The 22,667-nt window shown below is 40.1% G+C and overlaps 1 protein-coding gene across 4 annotated transcripts in view; it reads right to left on the bottom strand.

Moving 5' to 3' along the window:
- The window catches only part of dtnbp1a (dystrobrevin binding protein 1a), a 193,436-nt gene that overhangs the window by 95,110 nt on the left and 75,659 nt on the right, over positions 1-22,667 (bottom strand). For all 4 annotated transcript variants that reach the window (XM_072560825.1, XM_072560827.1, XM_072560826.1 and 1 more), the window contains 2 exons: positions 15,915-16,047; positions 13,950-13,972 (listed from right to left, as the gene is read on the bottom strand). In XM_072560825.1, coding sequence (XP_072416926.1) covers positions 13,950-13,972; positions 15,915-16,047 — 156 coding nt within the window. The remainder of the gene's footprint in view (positions 1-13,949; positions 13,973-15,914; positions 16,048-22,667) is intronic.

The following is a 22,667-nucleotide window of genomic DNA, read 5'->3' as shown; positions in this document are numbered from 1 at the left end:
TGGTCACTCTTCCCTGAAGGCCCATTTGGCATATCAATCATAAAATTTATTTTATAATTTATTTTATCTAAATTCCATTAACGTGCCCTCCAGCTTAACTAGTCTGTATGAAGATTAAAGTTCTCCAATTATTACCCTTATTACCTCAATTTTCTGATTTATATTCTGATGCTACACTATAATTTATGTATAAAACCTATAAAACAACTCCAACAATGCTTTCTGCTCTTTTCTGTTTTTCATTTTTAGCTCCACCAAATTTATTCTACTTGTCTCTTTTTCTCGTGCAGAAAATCATGGCTTGGCAGAAGGGGGATCCCAGATTAACGCATGGTTTAGCGACAACTCGCTGCATGCGCTGCTCTACATTATTCAGGAAAGACGGGATGTATTTCTGAGGGTCAATAGGAGTAGACCTCTTTGCCTAACTAAACAAACTGAATGGAGATTGCAGAGAAGATGGCAGCAACCATAAAGAGAACCTGATTGTTGCACTGCAAACATGTTAATGGCACTCTGCCACGGTGTATATCATACTGTGTTTCTTAAATATTATCAAACATGTGCAACAGTGCAACTTTTAGGGAAGGAGAGCTATTATTTTGATGGCAATGGGGTGAATCTGCAGCACCATGTAAGGACTTGTTCATACTTTAATCTGCTTCATTCCATGCTCAAAATTTGTTTTTGAGATGGAGCAGTCTAACATACTCTAGTTCTCAAATCTTTAGTTGTGAAATCTGATAATGGTTTCTCTACTATTGACTAACTTCACCAGTCAACATACAAGTTGTAATTTTTATAGTTCATGTAAATAGAGCCCTAGCCTTTTGCTCACATAGAAAGCATACCATAGAAATAAAGCACAAAGCTATCCTGTCGGACAATAGCAATCTTGATCCGGTCATTTCTTGATGTCTAGTGTGTCAGTAGAGGGGTGCTGGTTGGGTCGGCAGGAGAAGAAGAAAGAGCAGGCTTGTAGATCTTCATCATGGAGGATGGAGGTGCATAGGGACTAGATGTCCATGGTGAAGATGAGGTGTGGGGGCCAGGTAATCCAAAGTCATGGAGGAAGTGGAGGGCATGGGTGGTGTCCTGGACATTTGTGGGGAGTTCGTGGTCCAAGGGGGACAGGTCGGAATCGAGATATGACGCAATGAACTCGGTGGGACAGGAGCAGGTGGAAACAATCGTTCAACCGGGGCAGTCAGCTTTGTGGATTTTGGGTAAGAGGTAGAACCAAGCGGTGTGGGATTGGAGATCCTCTGAAGTGAGAAGGTCGTGCATGGTTTGGGAGATGATGGTTTGATGAGGAGAGGTGGAGTCATGGTTGAGAGGGGTGTAGGAGGTGTCAGTGAGTTGGCATCTGGTTTCGACAAGGTAAAGGTTGGTGTGCCATACTACCACCTGCAGCCCCTATGTCAACTGGTTTAATGTTGACATTGGGGTTGGAGCAGAGGGAGTGGAGGGTTGCACGTTGTGAGGGGTGAGGGGTTGGAGTGGGTGAGACAGGTGGCAGATTTGTCCTGAAGAGAGATTGGATTGCCTGTAATCAGAGATGTAGAGGCCATTGTATGCAATTAGTAACTTCACAGCATGTGCCAGAAATCAGAGCAATGTAGTTCATAATTTTCTATGCCTAATCCTTTTTCCCTTCAAGAATATTCCTAACAGCTAGAAAGTTTTCTTTAAAATAAATATCTGCAGAGAGAACTTTTATCTTTTTTTCCAAAAGTGTATGTGTTTTTTGGGTTATTTAAAGAAATGTACATTTACACTGTCTATGTTAACCAGCGAATGTATCTTCTGAACAAATTTTGTTTTCTTAATAAAGCAATTTTTTTTTTTTTTTTAAAAGTGTTCTTGTGAAGATTTGTAGCTCGACAATGACAGACAAACGCCATCCACCTGAATGCAACCCACGAACAACTGTGTTTACTTCACAAATGCCTCAGGAAACAGGTATTGCCACCAAATTTAAAATACAAACCACCTATCAACATCCAGCAAGCAAGAAGAATAGCAGAACAGAATGGCAGCAAAATGCTAAAGGTTATGATCAGAGACGCCAACAAACATGAATGGGAAATTGTATGCCAAAAAAATTCTACTCCAACGCCACCAATCCAGAATCGACAGCTATATTTGAACAAGCCATCACCAAAAGACAACACAGGACCAAAACAAGAAAATGACACACACTACCAAAAAAAAAACAGACAATGAAGAGACATGGATAAAAGATCTCTCAGACAGACCACTCACAGACTCAGTAATCTGCCGTGGTACGAGGACTAAACTTTAACTACAAAGATGCCTGCAGCACCAGAGGCCACACTAATAAGCAACAGACTGGAAGAAGAAACACAGAAGTCTATCAGACAGACGATAGCCTCGAACCCGAAGCAGGAAAGGAAACTGGAACAAACTCACTGCAGAAGAAAGGAAAGCACTGGAGAAACTCATAAGGGACAAGAACATTGTAATACTACCAGCAAAGGAAGGATTACGGTAATATTAAACAGAAACCAGTACATACAGAAAGCAATCAAACTACCCAGTGATACTGCTACTTACCAACAGGAGAAAGACCTGATCCCCCAACTCAAGAATAGGATTACCATGACAGTAAAACTACACAGTGCAAGAAACATCAACAAAATTGACCTACAAAAGATGAAACTCAACTGATCCAACCCACCCCAATTCTACAGACTACCCAAGGTTCACAGAACAGGAACACCCTTCAGACCTATTATATCATTCTGTGACGCCTACGTACAAGTTACCCAAGAAGCTACAACCATTCCAAAAGTTCCTTAATATCATCAGAAACACCACAACAGAAAAGGATGAAGTAATGATTTCATTTGATCTAACAGCACCCTTCACATCTACGGACATCGACCTATTGCTACATTACTGGACAAAGCAGTTACTAGGACACCTGATGACACGAGCAGCATCAATAATAAAAGCATATTAAAATTACTAGACTTATTCTTCACAACTTATTTTACATTCAATGGACAAGTATACAGACAAATCAATGGCACACCAATGGGGTCCCCGATATCAGGACTGATAGCAGAAACAGTAATGCAATGCTTAGAACAGACAGCCCTCCCCACCATCCGACCCAAACATTGGATCCGGAATGACCACCTTTGCCATCAAACATACATGATGAGAAAAAACCAACCATCACCAGAATAAAGTTCACTAAAGAGGAAAACAACAGCAGACTCCCCTTCCTGGATATATTAGTGGAACGCATATCTACCGGGGAACTCCAGACAAGCGTGTACAGGAAGAACACTCATACTGACCAAATCCTGAACTCTAACAGCAATCACTCCAGTATCCACAAACGAAGCTGTATTAGGACTTTATTTAAATGGACAAGGACACACTGCAGCAACCTGGAACTTTAGAAGGCAGAACAGGAACACCTATTCAAAGGATTTCAGTAAAACCGGTAACCCAAGAACACTATCCTCCGGTACTTAGGGGACAAATCCAAAGAAGAAAATGCTACAAGACCAGGCACATTAGCAACCATAACATACATCAAAGACATATCAGAGATAACTACGCGACTACTCAGACCCCTGGGAATCTTAGTGGCCCACAAACCAGTAAACACCTTTCACCAGCTCCTCACAAAAAGTTAAAGACCTGACACCCACATCCAAGAGGATGAATGTCATCTACAAGATACCCCCCCAAACACTGTGAAAAACACTACATAGGACAAACAGGAAGAAAACTCAGTATGTAGATTGTCCGACCAGAGGGGAGGCCATATTGGATTTGGTACTTGGTAACGAACCGGGACAAGTGATGGGCTTGTTAGTGGGTGAACATTTTGGTGATGGTGACCACAATTCTGTGACTTTCACCTTCGTTATGGAGGGAGATAGGTGTGTGCAACAGGGTAGGTTTCACAATTGGGGGAAGGGTAAATACGATGCTGTAAGACAGGATCTGAGGAGCATAAGTTGGGAGCATAGGCTGTCAGGGAAGGATGTTGTGGAAATGTGGAACTTTTTCAAGGAACAGATACGAAGGGTCCTTGATATGTATGTACCTGTCAGGCAGGAAAGAGATAGTCGTGTCAGGGAATCTTGGTTGACGAGGGAGGTTGAATGTCTAGTAAAGAGGAAGAAGGAGGCTTACATAAGGTTGAGGAAACAAGGTTCAGACAGAGCATTGGAGGGATACAGGATAGCCAGGAGGGAGCTGAAGAAAGGGATTAGGAGAGCTAAGAGAGGGCGTGAAAAATCTTTGGCGGATAGGATCAAGGATAACCCCAAGGCATTTTATGCGTATGTGAGAAACCTGAGAATGACGAGAACGAGGGTAGGTCCGATCAAGAACAGTAGTGGGAAACTGTTTATTCAGTCGGAAGAGATAGGAGAGGTCTTGAATGAGTACTTTTCTTCAGTATTTACAAACGAGAGGGATCGTATTGTTGAAGAAGAGTGCGCGAAATGAACTCGTAAGCTAGAAGAGATAATTGTTAGGAAGGAAGATGTGTTGGACATTTTGAACAACTTGAGGATAGACAAGTCCCCCAGGCCTGACGGGATATATCCTAGGATTAAGTGGGAAGCAAGAGAGGAAATTGCAGAACCGTTGGCAATGATCTTTTCGTCTTCACTGTCAACAGGGGTGATACCAGGGGACTGGAGAGTAGCGAATGTTGTGCCCCTGTTCAAAAAAGGGAATAGGGATAACCCCAGGAATTACAGGACAGTTAGTCTTACTTCGGTGGTAGGCAAAGTAATGGAAAGGGTACTGAGGGATAGGATTTATGAGTATCTGGAAAGACACTGCTGGATTAGGGACAGCCAGCACGGATTTGTGAAGGGTAGGTCTTGCCTTTCAAGTCTTATTGAATTCTTTGAGGAAGCGACGAAACATGTGGATGAGGGTAGAGCAGTGGATGTACTGTACATGGATTTTAGTAAGGCATTTGATAAGGTTCCCCATGGTAGGCTTATGCAGAAAGTCAGGAGGCATGGGATAGAGGGAAATTTGGCCAGTTGGATAGAAAACTGGCTAACCAGTCGAAGTCAGAGAGTGGTGGTAGATGGTAAATATTCAGCCTGGAGCCCAGTTACAAGTGGAGTTCCACAGGGATCAGTTCTGGGTCCTCTGCTGTTTGTAATTTTTATTAAGACTTGGAAGAGGGAGTTGAAGGGTGGGTCAATAAATTTGCAGACGATACGAAGATTGGTGGAGTTGTGGATAGTGAGGAGGGCTGTTATCGGCTGCAAAGGGACTTGGATATGATGCAGAGCTGAGCTGAGGAGTGGCAGATGGAGTTCAACCCTGTCAAGTGTGAGGTTATCCATTTTGGAAGGACAAATAAGAATGCGGAATACAGGGTTAACGGTAGGGTTCTTAGTAAGGTGGAGGAGCAGAGGGATCTTGGGGTCTATGTTCATAGATCTTTGAAAGTTGCCACTCAGGTGGATAGAGCTTGTAAGAAGGCCTATGGCGTATTAGCGTTCATGAGAAGAGGGATTGAATTCAAGAGTCGTGAAGTGATGTTGCAGCTGTACAGGACCTTGGTTAGGCCACATTTGGAGTACTGTGTGCAGTTCTGGTCGCCTCACTTTAGGAAAGATGTGGAAGCTTTGGAGAGGGTGCAGAGAAGATTTACCAGGATGTTGCCTGGAATGGAGAATAGGTCGTACGAGGATAGGTTGAGTGCGCTAGGACTTTTCTCATTGGAACGGTGAAGGATGAGGGGTGACTTGATAGAGGTTTATAAGATGATCAGAGGAATAGATAGTTTCTGACTATCTACTCTTTCTCCCCGGGTACAACAGTGTGTTACAAGGGGACATAAATTTAAGGTGAAGGGTGGAAGGTATGGGGGGGGATGTCAGGGGTAGGTTCTTTACCCAGAGAGTGGTGGGGGCATGGAATGCGCTGCCTGTGGGAGTGGCAGAGTCAGAATCATTGGCGACTTTTAAGTGGCAATTGGATAGGTACATGGATGGGTGCTTAAGCTAGGACAAATGTTCGGCACAACATCGTGGGCCGAAGGGCCTGTTCTGTGCTGTATTGTTCTATGTTCTATGTTTTATGTTTTAAAACCAACCATACAAGTGCATGAACGTCAACTTGCCACCAGCACTCTCTCATTTCCAAACACACAGACAATGAAAGACACAGATTCAACTGGGATAATATAACTATCCTAGCCCAAGCAAAACAGAGACACACCAGAGAATTCCTTGACATGTGGCACTCCAACTGGAGCTCAATCAATACATACATTGAACTCCATCCTGTAGACAAACCACACAGTAACAGAACTAGAAGTAACAACAAACAGAGACATATAAATACCAGATGGGACAGACCACCAACATCTTATCAAAGATGCACTGATGATGTCACCTAGTGAGGCGATGAAATGTTTACAGAAAAACACAACAGCTTGGCGAACAAATCCATGACTACAAAGCAATTTTTTTTTAAAGAAGTCGAGTTGGCAGATTTTTTTCAAGTTTAAAACCTGACATAGATAAACTGCTTTGGTAACTGGGAAAAGTTTTTTGATTGTGTTGTGATCTATGGAGTAATAGAATTAGAATGACTGTGCTTCTCTAGCCTTACTCCTAACAAGATATTACTGGAACAATTAATGTAATTAATGATTTTTCTTATTGGCAAAGCAGGACCTTAAAATGTTGCTTTAGTTTTATTTACTATTGAAAACTTTGCAAAATAGGAGATCTGTAAAATTATTTTAATACAAGCAGTACTTTGAATACAAATTCATTATTCTGTTAACCAAACATGCTATTACATCTTCAAAATGGACAGACTGGTCAATACTTGTGCTGTGTCTGACCAAATTAATAAAGACACAAAAATATATGAGCACCAGCACTATGCATGTTTTTTTTTTAAAAGTGCATAAGAATGGAAAGAATGCAACAAAAACTGATACTGAAATTTGTTGGCATGACCATAAGATTGTTTAAATCATTGAAATATGTCACGACAGAGTCATGGAGTCCTACCTCACGGAAACCGACCTTTTGGCCCAAACTCGTCCATGCCAATCAAAATGTCCATCTATGCTAACTCCACTTCCCTGCCCTTGGCCCATATCCTTCAAAACCTTTCCCATTCATGTATTTGTCTAAATGCCTTTTAATTGTTGTTAATGTACCTACCTCAACCACTTCTGTTGACAGCTCATTTCATATGTGTACCACCTGTGTAAAACAGTTGCCCCTCACATTCCCTTTTATTCTTTCCCCTCTAACCTTAAACACATGCCCTCTATTTCTCCATTCCACAGGAAACTCTATCCATGCCTCTCATGATCTTATACACTTATTCCCCCTCAGTCTCCTACACTGTAAAGAACCTCTCCCTAAAACTCATAACCTTGAGTCCTGATAACATCCTTGTAGATTTCTTTTGTATTCTTTCCAGTTTAATAACATCCTTCCTATAGCAGATATACCAAAATATAAAGGCGCTTTAAAAAATTAACTATATCATTTGAAAGACAAACAATCTGAAATATTGCACAAAGTGATTCACATTTTATTTAGCATTAAGTGTAATCTCCAATGTTCTTCTCTCCAGATGGAGAGATCTGGACCTAGTTGGATAATACTTAATACCATCACATGACTTTTATTTCCCTTATTACCTTAGTGTTACATGTCACATGCTAAGTAATCCAGCTGTATAATAGAGCTTTTTAAAATGGAGTAAAGTCAGACAATTGTAATGTCCAGCAATGAACTGAAGAGAGTAACTACTAACATCTACAAAGGTCATTGAACATTTGTAAAAATACTGCAGATGCTGAAGCTCGGAAATAAAAACAAAGTGCTGGAGAAAGCCAGCAAGTCTTACAGCACCTGTAAAGAGAGAAACATAGATACTATTTTGAGTTCAATATGACTTTTTCAAAAGTAAAGGAGGCTGGAAATGATTGTTTTTATACTATTAACAAAGTGAGAGAAGCAAGTGGAACAGATGGTGAGGGTGTCCAAAGAAAAAAGGCAAAGGGAGTAGTAATAATTGTAGTAATAATTTTCTCATTTCTGTTTCCTGCTTTCTCAAATCCATTTTCCTTCCTTATCTTTGTGCTTTTCTTTTTTGCCATCTCTAGCTTCTTCATTCTCTCAGCTTCAAGCTGCTTTATCTCTAATTGAATATCACCTGATTCTGATGGTCACTCCCCAGAGTATGAGGCAAGTAATCTATTGTATTTGTGTAAAACTCATATTTGCATTTTGCATTTCTCTTGTACTTGTCTCTTCTATTGCCTTTAAACAAAAATGCCATGCTAATACTTCAATGATCTCTTCCTTCAGAATTCTTCCAGGCAATGCTACTTCCAGTTTACCTGCCAAGTCCATTAAAGAGCCATCTCTAATGTAATACAGTCAGTTCTTCTTTAACACAAAGGGTTGCACAAGAGCACAACCAATGTTATAGAAAAATTGCACTTTAGAAACTGTGCTTAAAATATTGGTGCTGTAATTGCGTTAAAGCAAACATGTTTTAAAAGTTTGTGCTGTAGAAACAGATCCCCAATTCATCAATCACATTGCAGCAAATTTGCATTGATGAAATGTGCGTTATAACAGAATGACCCGTATCCTAAATGCAGCGCAGAACCTGTTTTTTCCTTTACTTTTGTTATTTACTAATACCACTTCTAGATCTACGGTGCCTATGTTTCAAATCAATCACAAAAAAGCTCCCAAATTTTGTTACACCTCTTTCGGGACATGCTGGAAATCAAGCGCTGTTATTCCGAAGCCATCACAAAGTTAAAGATTTTAAAATGTCCACAAAATTTCTCAATTCAACTGTCTTTTAGATCTAGGTTGACAGAAGCATAGATCGGATTTATGCACTTAACTGTAATATACTATTTATCTAACTAATTAGATTCTAACTACAAATAAAAACTGTGAATTGTTGGCATATAACTGCTAGTTAAAACTCTAACCACTGAACTGCCTACCTGGTCTTTCCTTCTGTTCATATACTAAGGTCTATTCTGAGTCTGTGCGTGTGTGTAAGGATGATCCAATAAGGGGATTAGAGAGTTAACAAGTTTATATTTGTTTACCAGTAGCTAGAGCCTATTTACATATAATTAATAGTCATTCTTGTTAAGTACAGGAAGCTGATCCATGCTTTCTGTGAGCCTATGTCTGAAAATTAGGAAATTCTGAGTACTTTTAAAAATTTTTAACTTTTGTGATGGCTCCAGGAACAGTGGGACTTTATTTCCAGCCCACTAACCCAGTGAGGCATAACATAGCCAAACAGTTGTTGCAGGCAGGAGGCATTTATCATTGATGACTGGTCACTTCCAGACTAATCAGCTAGTTACTGCCCATCAAATGTCTGTTCACCCACCCCCACCCCATTCCAACTAAACTGTATCTAGGCTTCCAACTCAATTGTATCTGTGCCCCATGGTTTGCACCAACAGCTGTGTAAACAGTACTCACAATGAATGTCAGGTAACTTGGTTTTTAAAAAGATATAGTGATCCTTCAACAATCTTTGACTTTTAAAATAATTATTTGCCCATTTCAGTCCACAATTAAAGATATTAAAAAAAAGTATTTCCATAACATTGAGTTCAACAACATCAGATCAAAAACAAACACTGTCCTCCATTTTGATTCACCCCCACTGTTTCCACCTCCCTAATCTAGCTTGCATGGGTTTGCTTTCTGCAGATCCAATCTATTTCTTGCTATTGACTCCTATCACGAATATCTATTCTTAATCTATATCTCCATCTACTATTAGGATTCCCTTTCCATTTTTCATTAGGCACCCTCACCACCTGTTCCATTTGCTTCTTCTTTTCCTTTATCAACAGCACAAATCCCCCTTTCAGTTCCAAAGCAGAAGCATGTTGGTCTCTAAACTCTCATTTTCTCTCTCCACAGACGCTGCCAGACTCTGCCGAATTTTTTCCAGAAATTTGTTTTTAATCTCTGACCTTTGATAGTTGCAATTTATGATATCAAAAGACCTGCTAAATTCAAATTGTGCCATACAATCATCATGTTTTCACACACTTGTATGTGCAAACTACTTCAGCCTGACCTTTTGCACTCTAGTGAACTACCACAGTTATAACTTCGAGTTATAAAATCATGAAAGTAAGAGTTGGCCAATCACACAAATCATACCTTCAAAAGTAAGATAAAGTTCAATTACAATATACAATACTCATGATGGAACTAAACTTTCCTGGGGAAAATCCCATACTTCTTTTTCATGATTTACTTCAGAATTTGCTGGAATAGAGCATCTGGCAGTGTATCCATTTTCTGGCACCTTTCAGTGAAAACTTGTTTTGCATCGTAACTTTCTGAAAATGGAAGATGATAATGGGATAACAATGGAGCATTTGGGACATGAATGAATGATCTCCAACACAAGATTTAAAGGATAAGTAATGAAACAAGGATGGCTCAAGAGGAAGATAAATTTAAGTCAAATCAAGGAGAGAGAAAAATTGAGAGATTAGATCAAGTGACATAAAAGGGAAAACAAAAGAAACAAAAAAAAACTTAATCTTTGACAGGTTTTAAAATATTTGATTGTTTACATACAGGACTAAATTTGACTAAATTTCAATAATTTAAAATGATACTTTTCTGCAACAGTTATCATCTCTTTAAAAGGTAAGAAACAGTTAAGTTCTGGCGCGAACCTTCTGCAGTGAACTTAGGAACAATAACACAAGATAGATGACATCTTGGCTAATCAATGAGCCTGGGAGCATTCTCGAAGTTATAAATGGGTTTTGGCCAGTTTGCTAAACTAGTGCGCAAATATTTGTCACACCACTGCACATTATAATGCTCTAATTTTATCAGTCACTGTGAAGTGTGTGTGAAGGTTTCTTGACCCCTGTTGCCAGTTTGGACATCGCTTATTAAAATTAACTCCAATTTACATCTGAGCATTGTCAAATTCAATAATTGGAACTGATTTCCATTAAACCCAGTGAAAATAAGATACTGGAATGAAACAAGATGAATTGTTATTATTTTTTCCCTCAAGCTGCAGAGATATCATGGTGCTATTATTCTCCATTTAGAATTTAAATCCACCCTCCAATTAATTTATATATATCTTGTGTTATACCAGAGTGGACAGAATTCTTTACTTTATCAAAAGGTGACTGATGGGTGACCTCATAGTTTAATTAAATCCATAAGAGAGAAACGAATAAGGAAGTGGTTCAGATGAAGTAGAAAGGAAGGAGCTCATGTAAAACACAAACACCAGACATGCTTTTGTTTTCCCTAAACAAAAGAACACTAAGGGTGTGTTGCAAACTGTATGAAGCAAAAGAAATAAGTGGACCAGCATGCCATGGTGATTGCAACTCACCTCAAATCTCCTGAACGTGCTCACAGATTTTCAAATGAGTATTAGTGTGTGTCATTATCATGGCATTATATATCATGGCACATAATTCCAATAATCCAAGTAATTATGGTCATCCCAATGGAGCTATGTTTGCTCAAGTTTTATTTTACTTTTATAATTTTGATGTAATAGATAACAATAATTTAGAAACATAAATCCTTTTCCTCTAAAAAAAAGTGTGCATCTGCCTCTTGGATATACTCAGAAGAAATTATTAACCATGCAGGATAGAAAATTATTGCATCTGTTTTGAATAATTTTTCTTTTGCTAATAAGCTAACAACTGTCCTTATTAAGAAACTGGGTTGATTGATCTTGCCATTTAAAACATGACATTGATTTAACTAGTCACTTTGTTACTGGAAATAATTACTTCTAATTTATGTTGTGACCCATGGTGTGATGGGACTAGAGTGATGGCATACCCTTCCAGCCTTGGTTGCAACAAAACAAACAACAGTAGTGTACAAGATTGCTAACTCCCAAATTACTGAGACGTGATATTTGTAAAGTGGATTCTTCAATATCTTTTGTAAAAATGTATTACATACTTTAAATAGAATGTGTATTATTTCCTGTTAAAGTACTCAATGCAAAAGTGTTAGCTTGCAAGATTCCAACTGATTTATGAGGATAAAGATAACAGCCAGCAGCAGTCACCATATAGCTCCAGTGGTCACTTGGAAACTTGTCTAAAATGTTTCAGGAAGTTAAGAGTCATTAGGTAACCTGATCACAGCGAAAATATTCTAAACAAAATAATTACAAGTCCCATATGATCACAAAAATAAGAGCTCCCTCCATACCCTAAAATTAGAAAAAGACAAAATGGATATTCAGAACAACTTCATCTTTTGACTTTGAGCAGTCATTATTACAATTAATTTATTAAATCATTCTGCAGTTACTGTGAAGAGAACTACCCAGACTTATTCCAGCATTTATCTTACCTCTAACTAAAATAGTCCAACTGGGTCTGCTCAATGTCCACTTTAGTCTCCAGTGTATAAAACTAATTTGGACTTGAACATTAGGAACGTAATGTGAAAAAGCGCTGGTGTCAAAGAGCAGAGGTTTGGCAGAGAGCAAGTCGTGAGTAAAATGCCAGCAGCATGTGAAGACAGATAGAACAAAGATTTTGATGCAAATATGAAATACATTTTGGAAGGAATAAAATGGGATGCAAGTGTACATTCAATAGAACAATGCTGAACGGTATAGATTAAAAAGAGCAAAATAAACAGTTCACACATCTAATTGGCTGAAAATTATCTTGCAGACTGAGACAGAAATGGGTAATCTGATTTTTGGTTTTACAAATTAGTGATCATTGACACCACAGATGGCATTATTGCCATCGCAGCTTAGGTTATTGTTCAAGAAAATTAGTTTTTTGGGGGGAGGGGAATCTTATGAATTAAGACCTGATTTGTTGCAATCACAAAGAGCTTCCCCACCAGACCAGAACTCAGTTAAGATATGGTTCTATCTTTGTGTGGGATATGCATTTGGTGGCAAAGTAGCAGGACTGAGCCCAGGGCTTTTCTGCTTCTGTCTACTTTCTCTCTTTCCTTCTTTTCATTTTTGCTCTTTTTCTTTACTTTAAAGCCTAGAAAGTGACAGGTGAAGGTAGGAGGCCTCTGACGGCAGCAGCATCATCAGGATAAGCCAGACACAGCTCCACTCTAGCCCATGGTTCCTCAGCAAGCAAGCAGCAGGGACTGGGCTGACTCCTCCAGTTCAGACTTGCAGGCTGAGCAGAGGATCCAGGTCCACGGCTAGGACCAGGCACCTAGTGGACGAAGGCCCCATTGACCGATAGCGGCATCTGGAGAACATCAGATGAGAGACATGGTGGTATGGAAACTATGCATCCCCAGGCCCATGGCTCCAGCTTGGGTGCAGCAGTCATGAATCAAGACCACAGAGTCCATCATAGAGACCAAGGAGCACATTTCAAATACCCTGACCAATGTCAAACAGCGACTGGAGGAGCAGCAGCAAAGGAGAATTAGAAGAAGAGAGAAAGATGAACTCTATTGAGTAAAATCTTGCATTATATTCAGTGTTTCAACATGATGCCAGAGTGTGTTGACACTTTGTGTTTAACACACGAAAAGTCTCTATTCACCACATTTTTGTATACATGTGACAATAAATCAAATCTTATTCTGACCTCTCAATGAAAAGGGGCATAAAATCTCAGCCTCCATGCTACTTAGTAGCCATATCAGAAGTTGTATTTGGAAAGGAATTTTTCTTTTTTACTGTTGCTCAGGATATTTTCAAAGTGGCAAGACAGTGACACCATTTGCTCAAGTGACAAACACGTCATTTCCCCTTTTGGATTATTCATTGCTCCCTTCAAAAGAATGTGAAGATCAATTTATAAAGTGGAGGTAATTGATGTCCTCTGGCAGTAAATCCTTTGCTATCAATAACAGGCAACAAAAGCAAGATAATCAAATATAAAGAAACCCTACCTTTCAAAGCTTCAATTCTTTTTCTGTTGAGAAAAAAATAGATGATAATATCTGCATGCGATGATTATAAATGATGCAAAGTTCAAGACAATTATTGAAAAATAAAAAATCTTTCATGGGGTATGAAGTCTGGCTCAGAGTCAAATAGTACTCCAAAAGATGTAAAATATCTAGTTTAACCATAACACAGTGAATTGGGCGGGGGATAGAGTGTGGAGTTTGTTCCAATTGAGAACTGAGGAACATTAATTGATTTTAGAAAAATCAGTACTTCTTTCAAAATATATTTTAAATTGTCTACCAAATATCCCTCCCTGATATCCATGCTAGCTGGCATTATAAGAGGTTTGATCTCCTCAGTCCACCTTCCTTCATTTTAAAATATTTCCAACACATCTGTACTTGCAAACCACTTCTCAACCGCTAATTTCACTTCCCTCTCTAAAAGGTTTTGAAAATACCTTCACCTCCTAAACCCACATCCATCATTTCTCCAACCCCTTGGTTGGATCTTGCTGATCAGGCTCCTGTTTAATTACAGCAGTGAGAGGACACTGGCCACAGTCTTTAATATGGTCACTCACACCATTAGAGAATGTCTTGCTACTTTTTCTCAGCTAGGTCATGCCATCCTTTCTTATCTCTGGAATGCTCAACAGTCTTTGCCTCAGAAATGGAGACAGCTACCACTTGTACACTCTCAAAATCTATTTCAACCATTGCACCACTTGTCTCAACTTCTCCACTATTTGTGTTGTTAAGGCTTCCACCACAAATTCTATGTAACCATTACCATGTCCATCTGTTGCCCAGCCACTGTCACAAGTTGATCCTAACAGTTGTCAACTACTTATCCAAAATTCTACTCCACATATTAAGTTCCACTCCCTCTCACAGTCTCCTGGTGTCCGAAATTCTCAAAATTAAAATTCACATCCCTGTGTTTAAACTACCTCTGGGCTCTGTGCCTTATGAACAAAACCCATCTCCAAACCCTGCTTCCTCTCTTGAATATCCACCCAAGATCTTTCTGCTTCGCCACGTTTTAATCTTTTGAGGACTTTCTTCAAACTTGAACTTTGAACATTCATTCGAGGTTTATTCTTTTTCCTTTGCATCTGTGAAGTTACATAAATGCAAGTTGTCATTCTCAAGCTTCATGGAATCAGAGTCATAGAGATGTACAGCACAGAAACAGATCCTTCCATCCAACTCGTTCATGCCGACCAGATATCCTAAATTAATGTAGTCCCATTTGCCAACACATGGCCCATATCCCGAAAAACCCTTCCTATTCATTTACCCAGCCAGATGCCTTTTAAATGTTGCAATTGTATCAGCCTCCACCACTTCCTCAGGCAGCTCATTCTATACACTCACCACCCTCGGCATGAAAAAGTTGCCCCTTGGGTCCCTTTTAAATCTTTTTCCCCTCTCACCCTAAACCTATCCCCTCTAGTTCTGGACTCCCCCATTCCAGGGGAAAGGCCTTGGGCATTTACCCTATCCACGTCCCTCATGATTTTATATGCCTCTATACAGTCACCCCTCAGCACCGACATTCCACTAGAATGACCTCCCTAGCCCATTAATCTGAAAAAAATGACTTAAATCTCGGCTTAGACTCTCTGTCCCATCAGAACCAAGAATGGGTCACATTTCCATGCTTCTTCTCTCACAACGAGTGGCCTTCACTGTTCTTACAGTGGCAAGTTCTTCTCCTTTTGAGATTATCCTCCAATGGAAGAAAAATCCCAAACTCTTCTTCTTCAAACAAACTCCCCTAATACCTACAATCTTGACTTCAGACAATAAACTGGAGAACTAGGGAACCAAAAAAAAAACAGCCAGAATTCTTACTCTGTGGAAATTTTAAGTGATCGTCTTTGTACTACATTGTTCAAGTATCACTGAAATACCAGAAATGTAGGCAGTATTGTGTCATAATAAATTTGTATTAGTTACCTCTTCTGTTTCTTGTAGTTTTCCAACTGAAGGATCTGAAACTGTTTGTAACGCTCAAGTTCACATTGTTCACAGATATCCTCCAGGTGAAGTAAGTGACCCTCTAACTCTTGAAATTCTGTTTCCAATTGAGCTGCAAAAAATTGAAAAGTAATCAAATTTCTAAAATATATTGCTTTTGCTTTGAAAATAATTCATTATTTGTTCCAATATACAATTAGCATAGCATAAAAATTATGGAGGACATTGATTGAGTACAGGGAGAACTATCCATTTGGATATTGAACTGGCTTGAAGGTAGAAAACGGAGTGGTGTTGGAAGGTTGCTTTTCAGTCTGGAGGCCTATGACCAATGGTGTACCACAATGATCAGTGCTGATTCCATTGCTTTTGTCAACTATTTAAATGATTTGGATGTGAACACCGAAGGTATGGTTAGTAAGTTTGCAAATGACAGCAAAGAAGATTACCTCAGAGTACATGATCAAATGAAAGTTGAAAAATATGGTGCTGGAAAAACAGCAGGCCAGGCAGCATCCAAGGAGCAGGAGAATCGACGTTTCGGGCATAAGCCCTTCTTCAGGTACCAGTAGGGGAGCATTTTGGGGCTAGTCACCATAATTCTATTAGTTTTACAAGAGAGATGGGAAAGGATAATCCAGATCTAAAAGGTGAAGTTCTAAATCGGAGGAAGTCCAATTTTGACTGTATTAGGCAAGAACCTTCCAAAGTTGATTGGGGTTGGATGTTTGCAGGCAAAGGGCCGGCTGAAATATGGAAAAGCTTCAAAATTGAGGTAACGAGAGTCCAGAGTCCAGAGACAGTATGTTCCTGTTAGCGTGAAGGGCAAGGCTGGTAGGTGCAGGGAATGCTGGATGACTAGAGAAATTGGAGGTTTTGGTCAATAAGGAGGCATGTCAGGTATAGACAGCAGAGATCAAGTGAATTCTTAGAAGAGTATAAAGGCAGTAAGAGTATACATAAGTGGGAAATCAGGAGAGCAAAAAGGGGATGAGAGATAACTTTGGCAAATAGGGGTAAAGAGAATTCAAAGTGATCCTAACAAACACATTAAGGACAAAAGGATAACAAGGGAGAGATTAGGGTGCCTCAAAGGCTACCCATGTGTGGAACCGCTGGAAGTGGGGGAGATACTAAACAAATATTTTGCATCAGTGTTTACTGTGGAGGAGGATATGCAAGATATAGAAGGTGAAGAAATAGATGGTGACATCTTGAAAAACGTCCTTAATACTGAAGTGGTGTTGCTTCACGGCTTAAAACGTATAAAGGTGGATAAATCCTCCGGAACCTGATCAGGTGTACCTTAGAACTTTGTGGGAAGCTAGGGAAGTGATTGTTGGGCCCTTGCATCGATAGTGACAGGTGAGGTGCCAGAAGACTGGAGGTTGGCGAACGTGGTGCCACTATTTAAGAAAGAGGGTAAGGACAAAACCAGAGAACTATAGACAAGTGAGCATGATATTGGTGGTGGGCAAGTTGTTAGAGAGAATCCTGAAGGACACGATTTACACGTACGTGGAAAGGCAAGGACTGATGAGGGATAGTCAACATGGTTTTGTATGTGGGAAACCATGTCTCACCAACTTAACTGAGTTTTTTTGAAGTAACAAAGAGGATTAGTGAGGGCAGAGCAAAGGACATGATCCATATGGACTCCAGGAAGGCGTTCAAGAAGGTTCCTCAAGGGAGACTGGTTAGCAAGGTTACATCACATGGAATACAGAGAGAACTAGCCATTTGGATACAGAACTGGCTCAAAGGTAGAAGAGAGAAGGTGGTAGTAGAAGGCTGCTTTTCAGACTGGAGGTCTTTGACCAGAGGAGTGCCACAAGGATCGGTGTTGGCTCCACTGCTTTTCATCATGTATATAAATGATTTGGATGTGGACATAGGAGGTACGGTTAGCAAGTATGCAAAATTGGAGGTGTAATGGACAGCAAAGAAGATTACTTAAGAGTGCAATGGGATCTTGATCAGATGGGCCAATGGGCTCAGGAGTGGCAGATAGAGTTTAATTTATCTAAATGTTAGGTTTTGCATTTTGGAAAGGCAAATCAGGACAGGATTTAGACAATTAATGTTAAGGTCCTGGGGAACGTTGCTGAACAAAGAAACGCTAGAGCGTAGGTTCACAGTTCTTTGAAAGTAGAGTTGCAGGTAGACCGGGTAGTGAAGGCGGTGTTTAATTTGCTTGCCTTTATTGAGTATAGGACTTGGGAGGTCATGTTGTACTGGACATGCGATTAGGCCATTTTTGCAATACTGCATGCAATTCTGGCCTCCCTGATATCGGAAGGATGTTGTGAAAAAGTTCAGAAAAGATTTACAGATAGCTCTCGGATAATGTGCATTCCAGCAGTGCAATTTACTGATAACATCGCTGAGGAATTAAGGAACAGTATTTTCAAGAACTACTGCTCGCAATAGCGCAATTCCAGTAGTGATTGTTTCACGAGCTTTGTTCTGCACATGTTCCAATGTCCGTGCGTTCTGCGTAAGCGCCAAGGTCAACGCCAGTTTTCATGCCGTCCTGTGCATGCACCAAAGTCAGCTGCCAACAGAGCAATTGTGAGAGAGCAGCTTTCAGTGAGAGATATATTGAGCAGCTTCCTGTGAAAGATACACTACACCTGGATTATGCACCTCCATTTAAGAAAAAATTTGATAATGACAAGAATGTTAGCAACAAGTGCCCTGGTGATAAAATTACTGGTGGTGAATGCAAAAGAAAGGCCATAACACTGGAAGAGAAGTTAGATTTTATAAAGCATTTTGAGTATAAGGAGAGAATATGTGATACAGCTCTCCCAACAGGAATGAGGGAGTCTACCTTATGCACCATGACAACCATCTGTCCCTGCACTAACAATTTTTTAAAAAATGTACTGTATTAAATGTACTTTTGTTTCGATGATAAATATGATTTATACCTTCATTCAGGCTGTGCTACACTACATGTTAGATCTTTGGGTGATTTTTGAGCAATCATGAGTTATATTTTTTGCTGGGCTGCCCCAACCCCACTTTTCCCATAGGCCCCATTATTTATATTAAGCAATTTTCTTTTAAGCAAGGTTTCACTGGAATCCAACTACAGCATTATAGGAGAACTAGCTGTACAAGGATGTCGCCAGGGTTGGAGCTATCAGGAGAGGCTGAATAAATTGGGTTTAGTTTCCTGGGACATTGGAGACAGAGATGACCAAGTTGGAGGCTTGAGACTGGGATAATGTGGGGGGATTATGAGACGTTCCTCCTCCAGATGTCAGGTGGTAATGGCTTGGCAGTGGAGGAGGCCCAGGATCTGCATGTTCTTGGCAGAATGGGAGGGGGAGTTGAAGAGTTCAGCCATGGGGCGGTGGGGTTGGTGGGTGCGCCCCATATTCTGCCTTGGGACCTTGCAACCACACGGGATAAATGTAGATTTCAACAGCTTCCTTACTTCCCTTCCCACCACATGATCCTAGATCTAAACCTCCAACTCGGCACCACCCTCCGGATCTGTCCATTACTCCCCCCCCGACCTATCGCCCTTTCCCTCACTTCATTCCCAGCTACCTTCCCCACCCTCCTCCCATTTATCTCTCAGCCTCGACCTCAAGCCTCATTCCTGACGAAGGGCTTATGCCCGAAACCTCAATTCTCCTGCAACTCGGATGCTGCCTGACCTGCTGTGCTTTTCCAGCACATTCTCGACTCTGATCTCCAGCCCTCACTTTCTCCTAATTAAGTATTTCCTTGTCTTGTTCCTTTTTCCAAAGTGCATCACCTCACACTTATCAGGATTAATCTGACCAATCTGGTTATATCTTCCCGTGACCTCGCACCTTCTTCCTCACTGTCAACTACACGGCCGATACACAGGAATCAGTTACAAAGTACTCCAATCTCCCACACACTCAACATTCTCAACTACATCATTTATGAATGTCACCAACAATATGGAAACAAGCACGGACTCCTGCAGTATGTTAATCCACACCAAGCTCCAGTCACATGAAGTCTACTTTCAGCACCCTGCCTCCTAAAACTAAGCCAATTTTGGATCCATCTTGCCACGTTACCCTAGATCCCATGAGATATTACCTGATCAGTTCCCCCATATAAGAATTTGTCAAAAGTCTTGCTGAAATCCATATAAACTAATCAACCAACCTACCTTCATCCAAAAATTTGGTCATCTCCTTGAAAAGTTCCACCAGATTTATTAGGCATGACCCCTCTGCCAAAGCCATACTGAATATCCCTGATTAAATCTTGCCTCTCTAAATGAAGACTATATGGATTTCAGCAAGGCTTTTGACATGTTCCCACATGAGAAACCGATAAAGGTGGCAAACTCTTATGGAATCAGAGATCATGTGACTGGAGCATACGACAGGGATTAGTGCTGGTTTCCTTATTGTTTGAGATATTCATCAATCACGTCAAACTCACTCACCTACAGTTCTCTGGTCTATCTTAACCACCCTTCATGTAAAATGGAACCACATTACCTAACTTCCTGTCTCAAGGTCAGAAATGGTTGAGAACTTTGGGTCAGGGCCCCTGTAACTGGATGCAAAACTGACTTAGTGGCAAAAGGTAGGTGGTGATCGAAGATAGCTTTTGTGATTAGAAGTCTACATCCATAGGGATACTGAAGAGTTCAGTGACAGGTCCCTTTTTTTAAAATATTTTAATTGAAAATAGAGAAAGTTTTTAGGTTTTTTACAAAATTACACAACTAATACAAAATAGTGTAATCTCTTTACAGTATAGTGACAATATCCGTATAAAAAAAGCTAACTACTAATCTTCTCTACAGACTACCAAAACACAATCTAAGATATAAAAAGAAAAACTCTATATATTAACAAAAAAAAAAACTACAGTATAGTACATAACTAACAAAAAAAAGAAAAAAGTGCATGAATAAATAAATAAGCACTCAAAGTAAAATTATGTCAAGTCATAACCAAACCCATATTTATACAGAATTCTTCCTTCCAGGGGCCCCTGAATCGACAGACATAGTCCTCATGGCAAAGCAAGGGCCTAGATAGTATGGCCAATACATCCGCATCGATATAGCTCAAGAAGGGCCAGCATGTTCTATAAAACAATTCAGTTTTTTGGTGCACCATATTCGTAAGGAAGTCTAGAGGGATATATTCCATAATTATCCTATGCTAGTTCGAAAACCCAGAGGGACTTTTGGATACCCAGCTTGCTAGTGTGTTTTTCTTTGCACAAAAGGTGAGGATAGAAAACAATTTCTTCCCATATCTATCTACTGAGGGAAGATTTGAAGAGCCCAAAAGGAGAGACACCTTGTCGAACCCAATCTCCGTTCCCAAAATCTTTGGCAAGGCATTCACTACACTGTACCAGTATCTACGAATCATATGGCATGTCCACAAACAATGAGTGAGAGTACCAACTTCTATTTTACATTTAGGACACATTGAAGATTGTCCTGCCTTAAATTTTGCAAGTCGCTCTGGTGCTATATGGGCCCTATCAAGTATCTTCAATTGAATAGCTTGAGTCCTATTACAGATAGAGATCTTCCTGACATTTTCCCAGATGTCCTCCCACATCTCTAAAGGGGATTTCCATCCCTAATTTGAGTCCAGGTTTTATATAGCCATTCCATGCTCTTTGATAGACAATAGACAATAGGTGCAGGAGTAGGCCATTCTGCCCTTTGATACATTATTACCTAGCGAGTGATAGAGAGTACTGACCAAGGGTACGCCCATTGGCCGAAGCACTCTCGTTTCCATGTCCAATTTATAAGGATTGGTCATCAATGTGGTCTATTTTTGTACAAAATCTCTTATTTGAAAATATCGAAAGAGATCCTTGCTAGGCAACCCGAACTTCTGGCGTAACTGTTCAAAGGACATCATGACCTCCACATCAAATAAATCTCCCAAGCAGGAGATTCCTCTGGACTCTCAGATTTTAAATCCAGCATCTGTCAAGCCTGGCTGAAATCCCAGCGATCCCACTATAGGAGTAATGGGGGAAGTTTTTTGTAAATTACCCTTATCCAGTCATATTATCCTCTTAGCTTTGATTGTATTCAGGACTATCGGGCTTTTACAAAGACCCATGACAGTTCTCATCTTATCCAAAAACAATAGATTGACGAGGGGGCATTTTGATCGGGCCAAATCAATATCTGGCCAAATTGATTGTGAATTGCAACAGACCCAGTCAGCCACATATGATAGCAGAGAGCTCAGATGGTACTTTCTAAAATCCGGAAAATCCAGAAAATCCAGACCTTCCCTTACTTGTGGAAGCTTGTAATTTAATAAGGAGCCAAACAAAGGAACCAAGCCAACTATAAAGCTCGCACAGCACATGTCTCGGTAACATCAAGGGAAGCATTCTCATGGGGTATAATAAGCATGGGAGGATATTCATTTTAACCAAAGCTATTCTTCCTAACCAGGATATCGGCAGATCTTTGCAACACTGGAGATCCTGCTTCATTTTCTCTAATAAATGAATAAAATTAGCTTTATATAGCTGACCGAATACTGGGGTAATAAAAATGCCTAAATAGAGAAAACCTCCCAGTGACCGAAAAGGGAAGCGTAATCCATCCAACAAAGTTGGATATACTGGTAAGAGCCCCTACTGGCACGGCCTCTGATTTCTTGAAATTAATTTTGTATCCTTAAAACACACCAAATAAATTAACCACTTGAATTAAGCAGGACACAGATGTCAATG

This window comes from Chiloscyllium punctatum, chromosome 41 (genome assembly GCF_047496795.1).
Source record: "Chiloscyllium punctatum isolate Juve2018m chromosome 41, sChiPun1.3, whole genome shotgun sequence".
NCBI classification, from domain to species: Eukaryota; Metazoa; Chordata; class Chondrichthyes; order Orectolobiformes; family Hemiscylliidae; genus Chiloscyllium; species Chiloscyllium punctatum.
The sequence above is the reverse complement of the archived record's forward strand: the minus strand, read 5'-3'. Positions and strand labels throughout refer to the sequence as shown.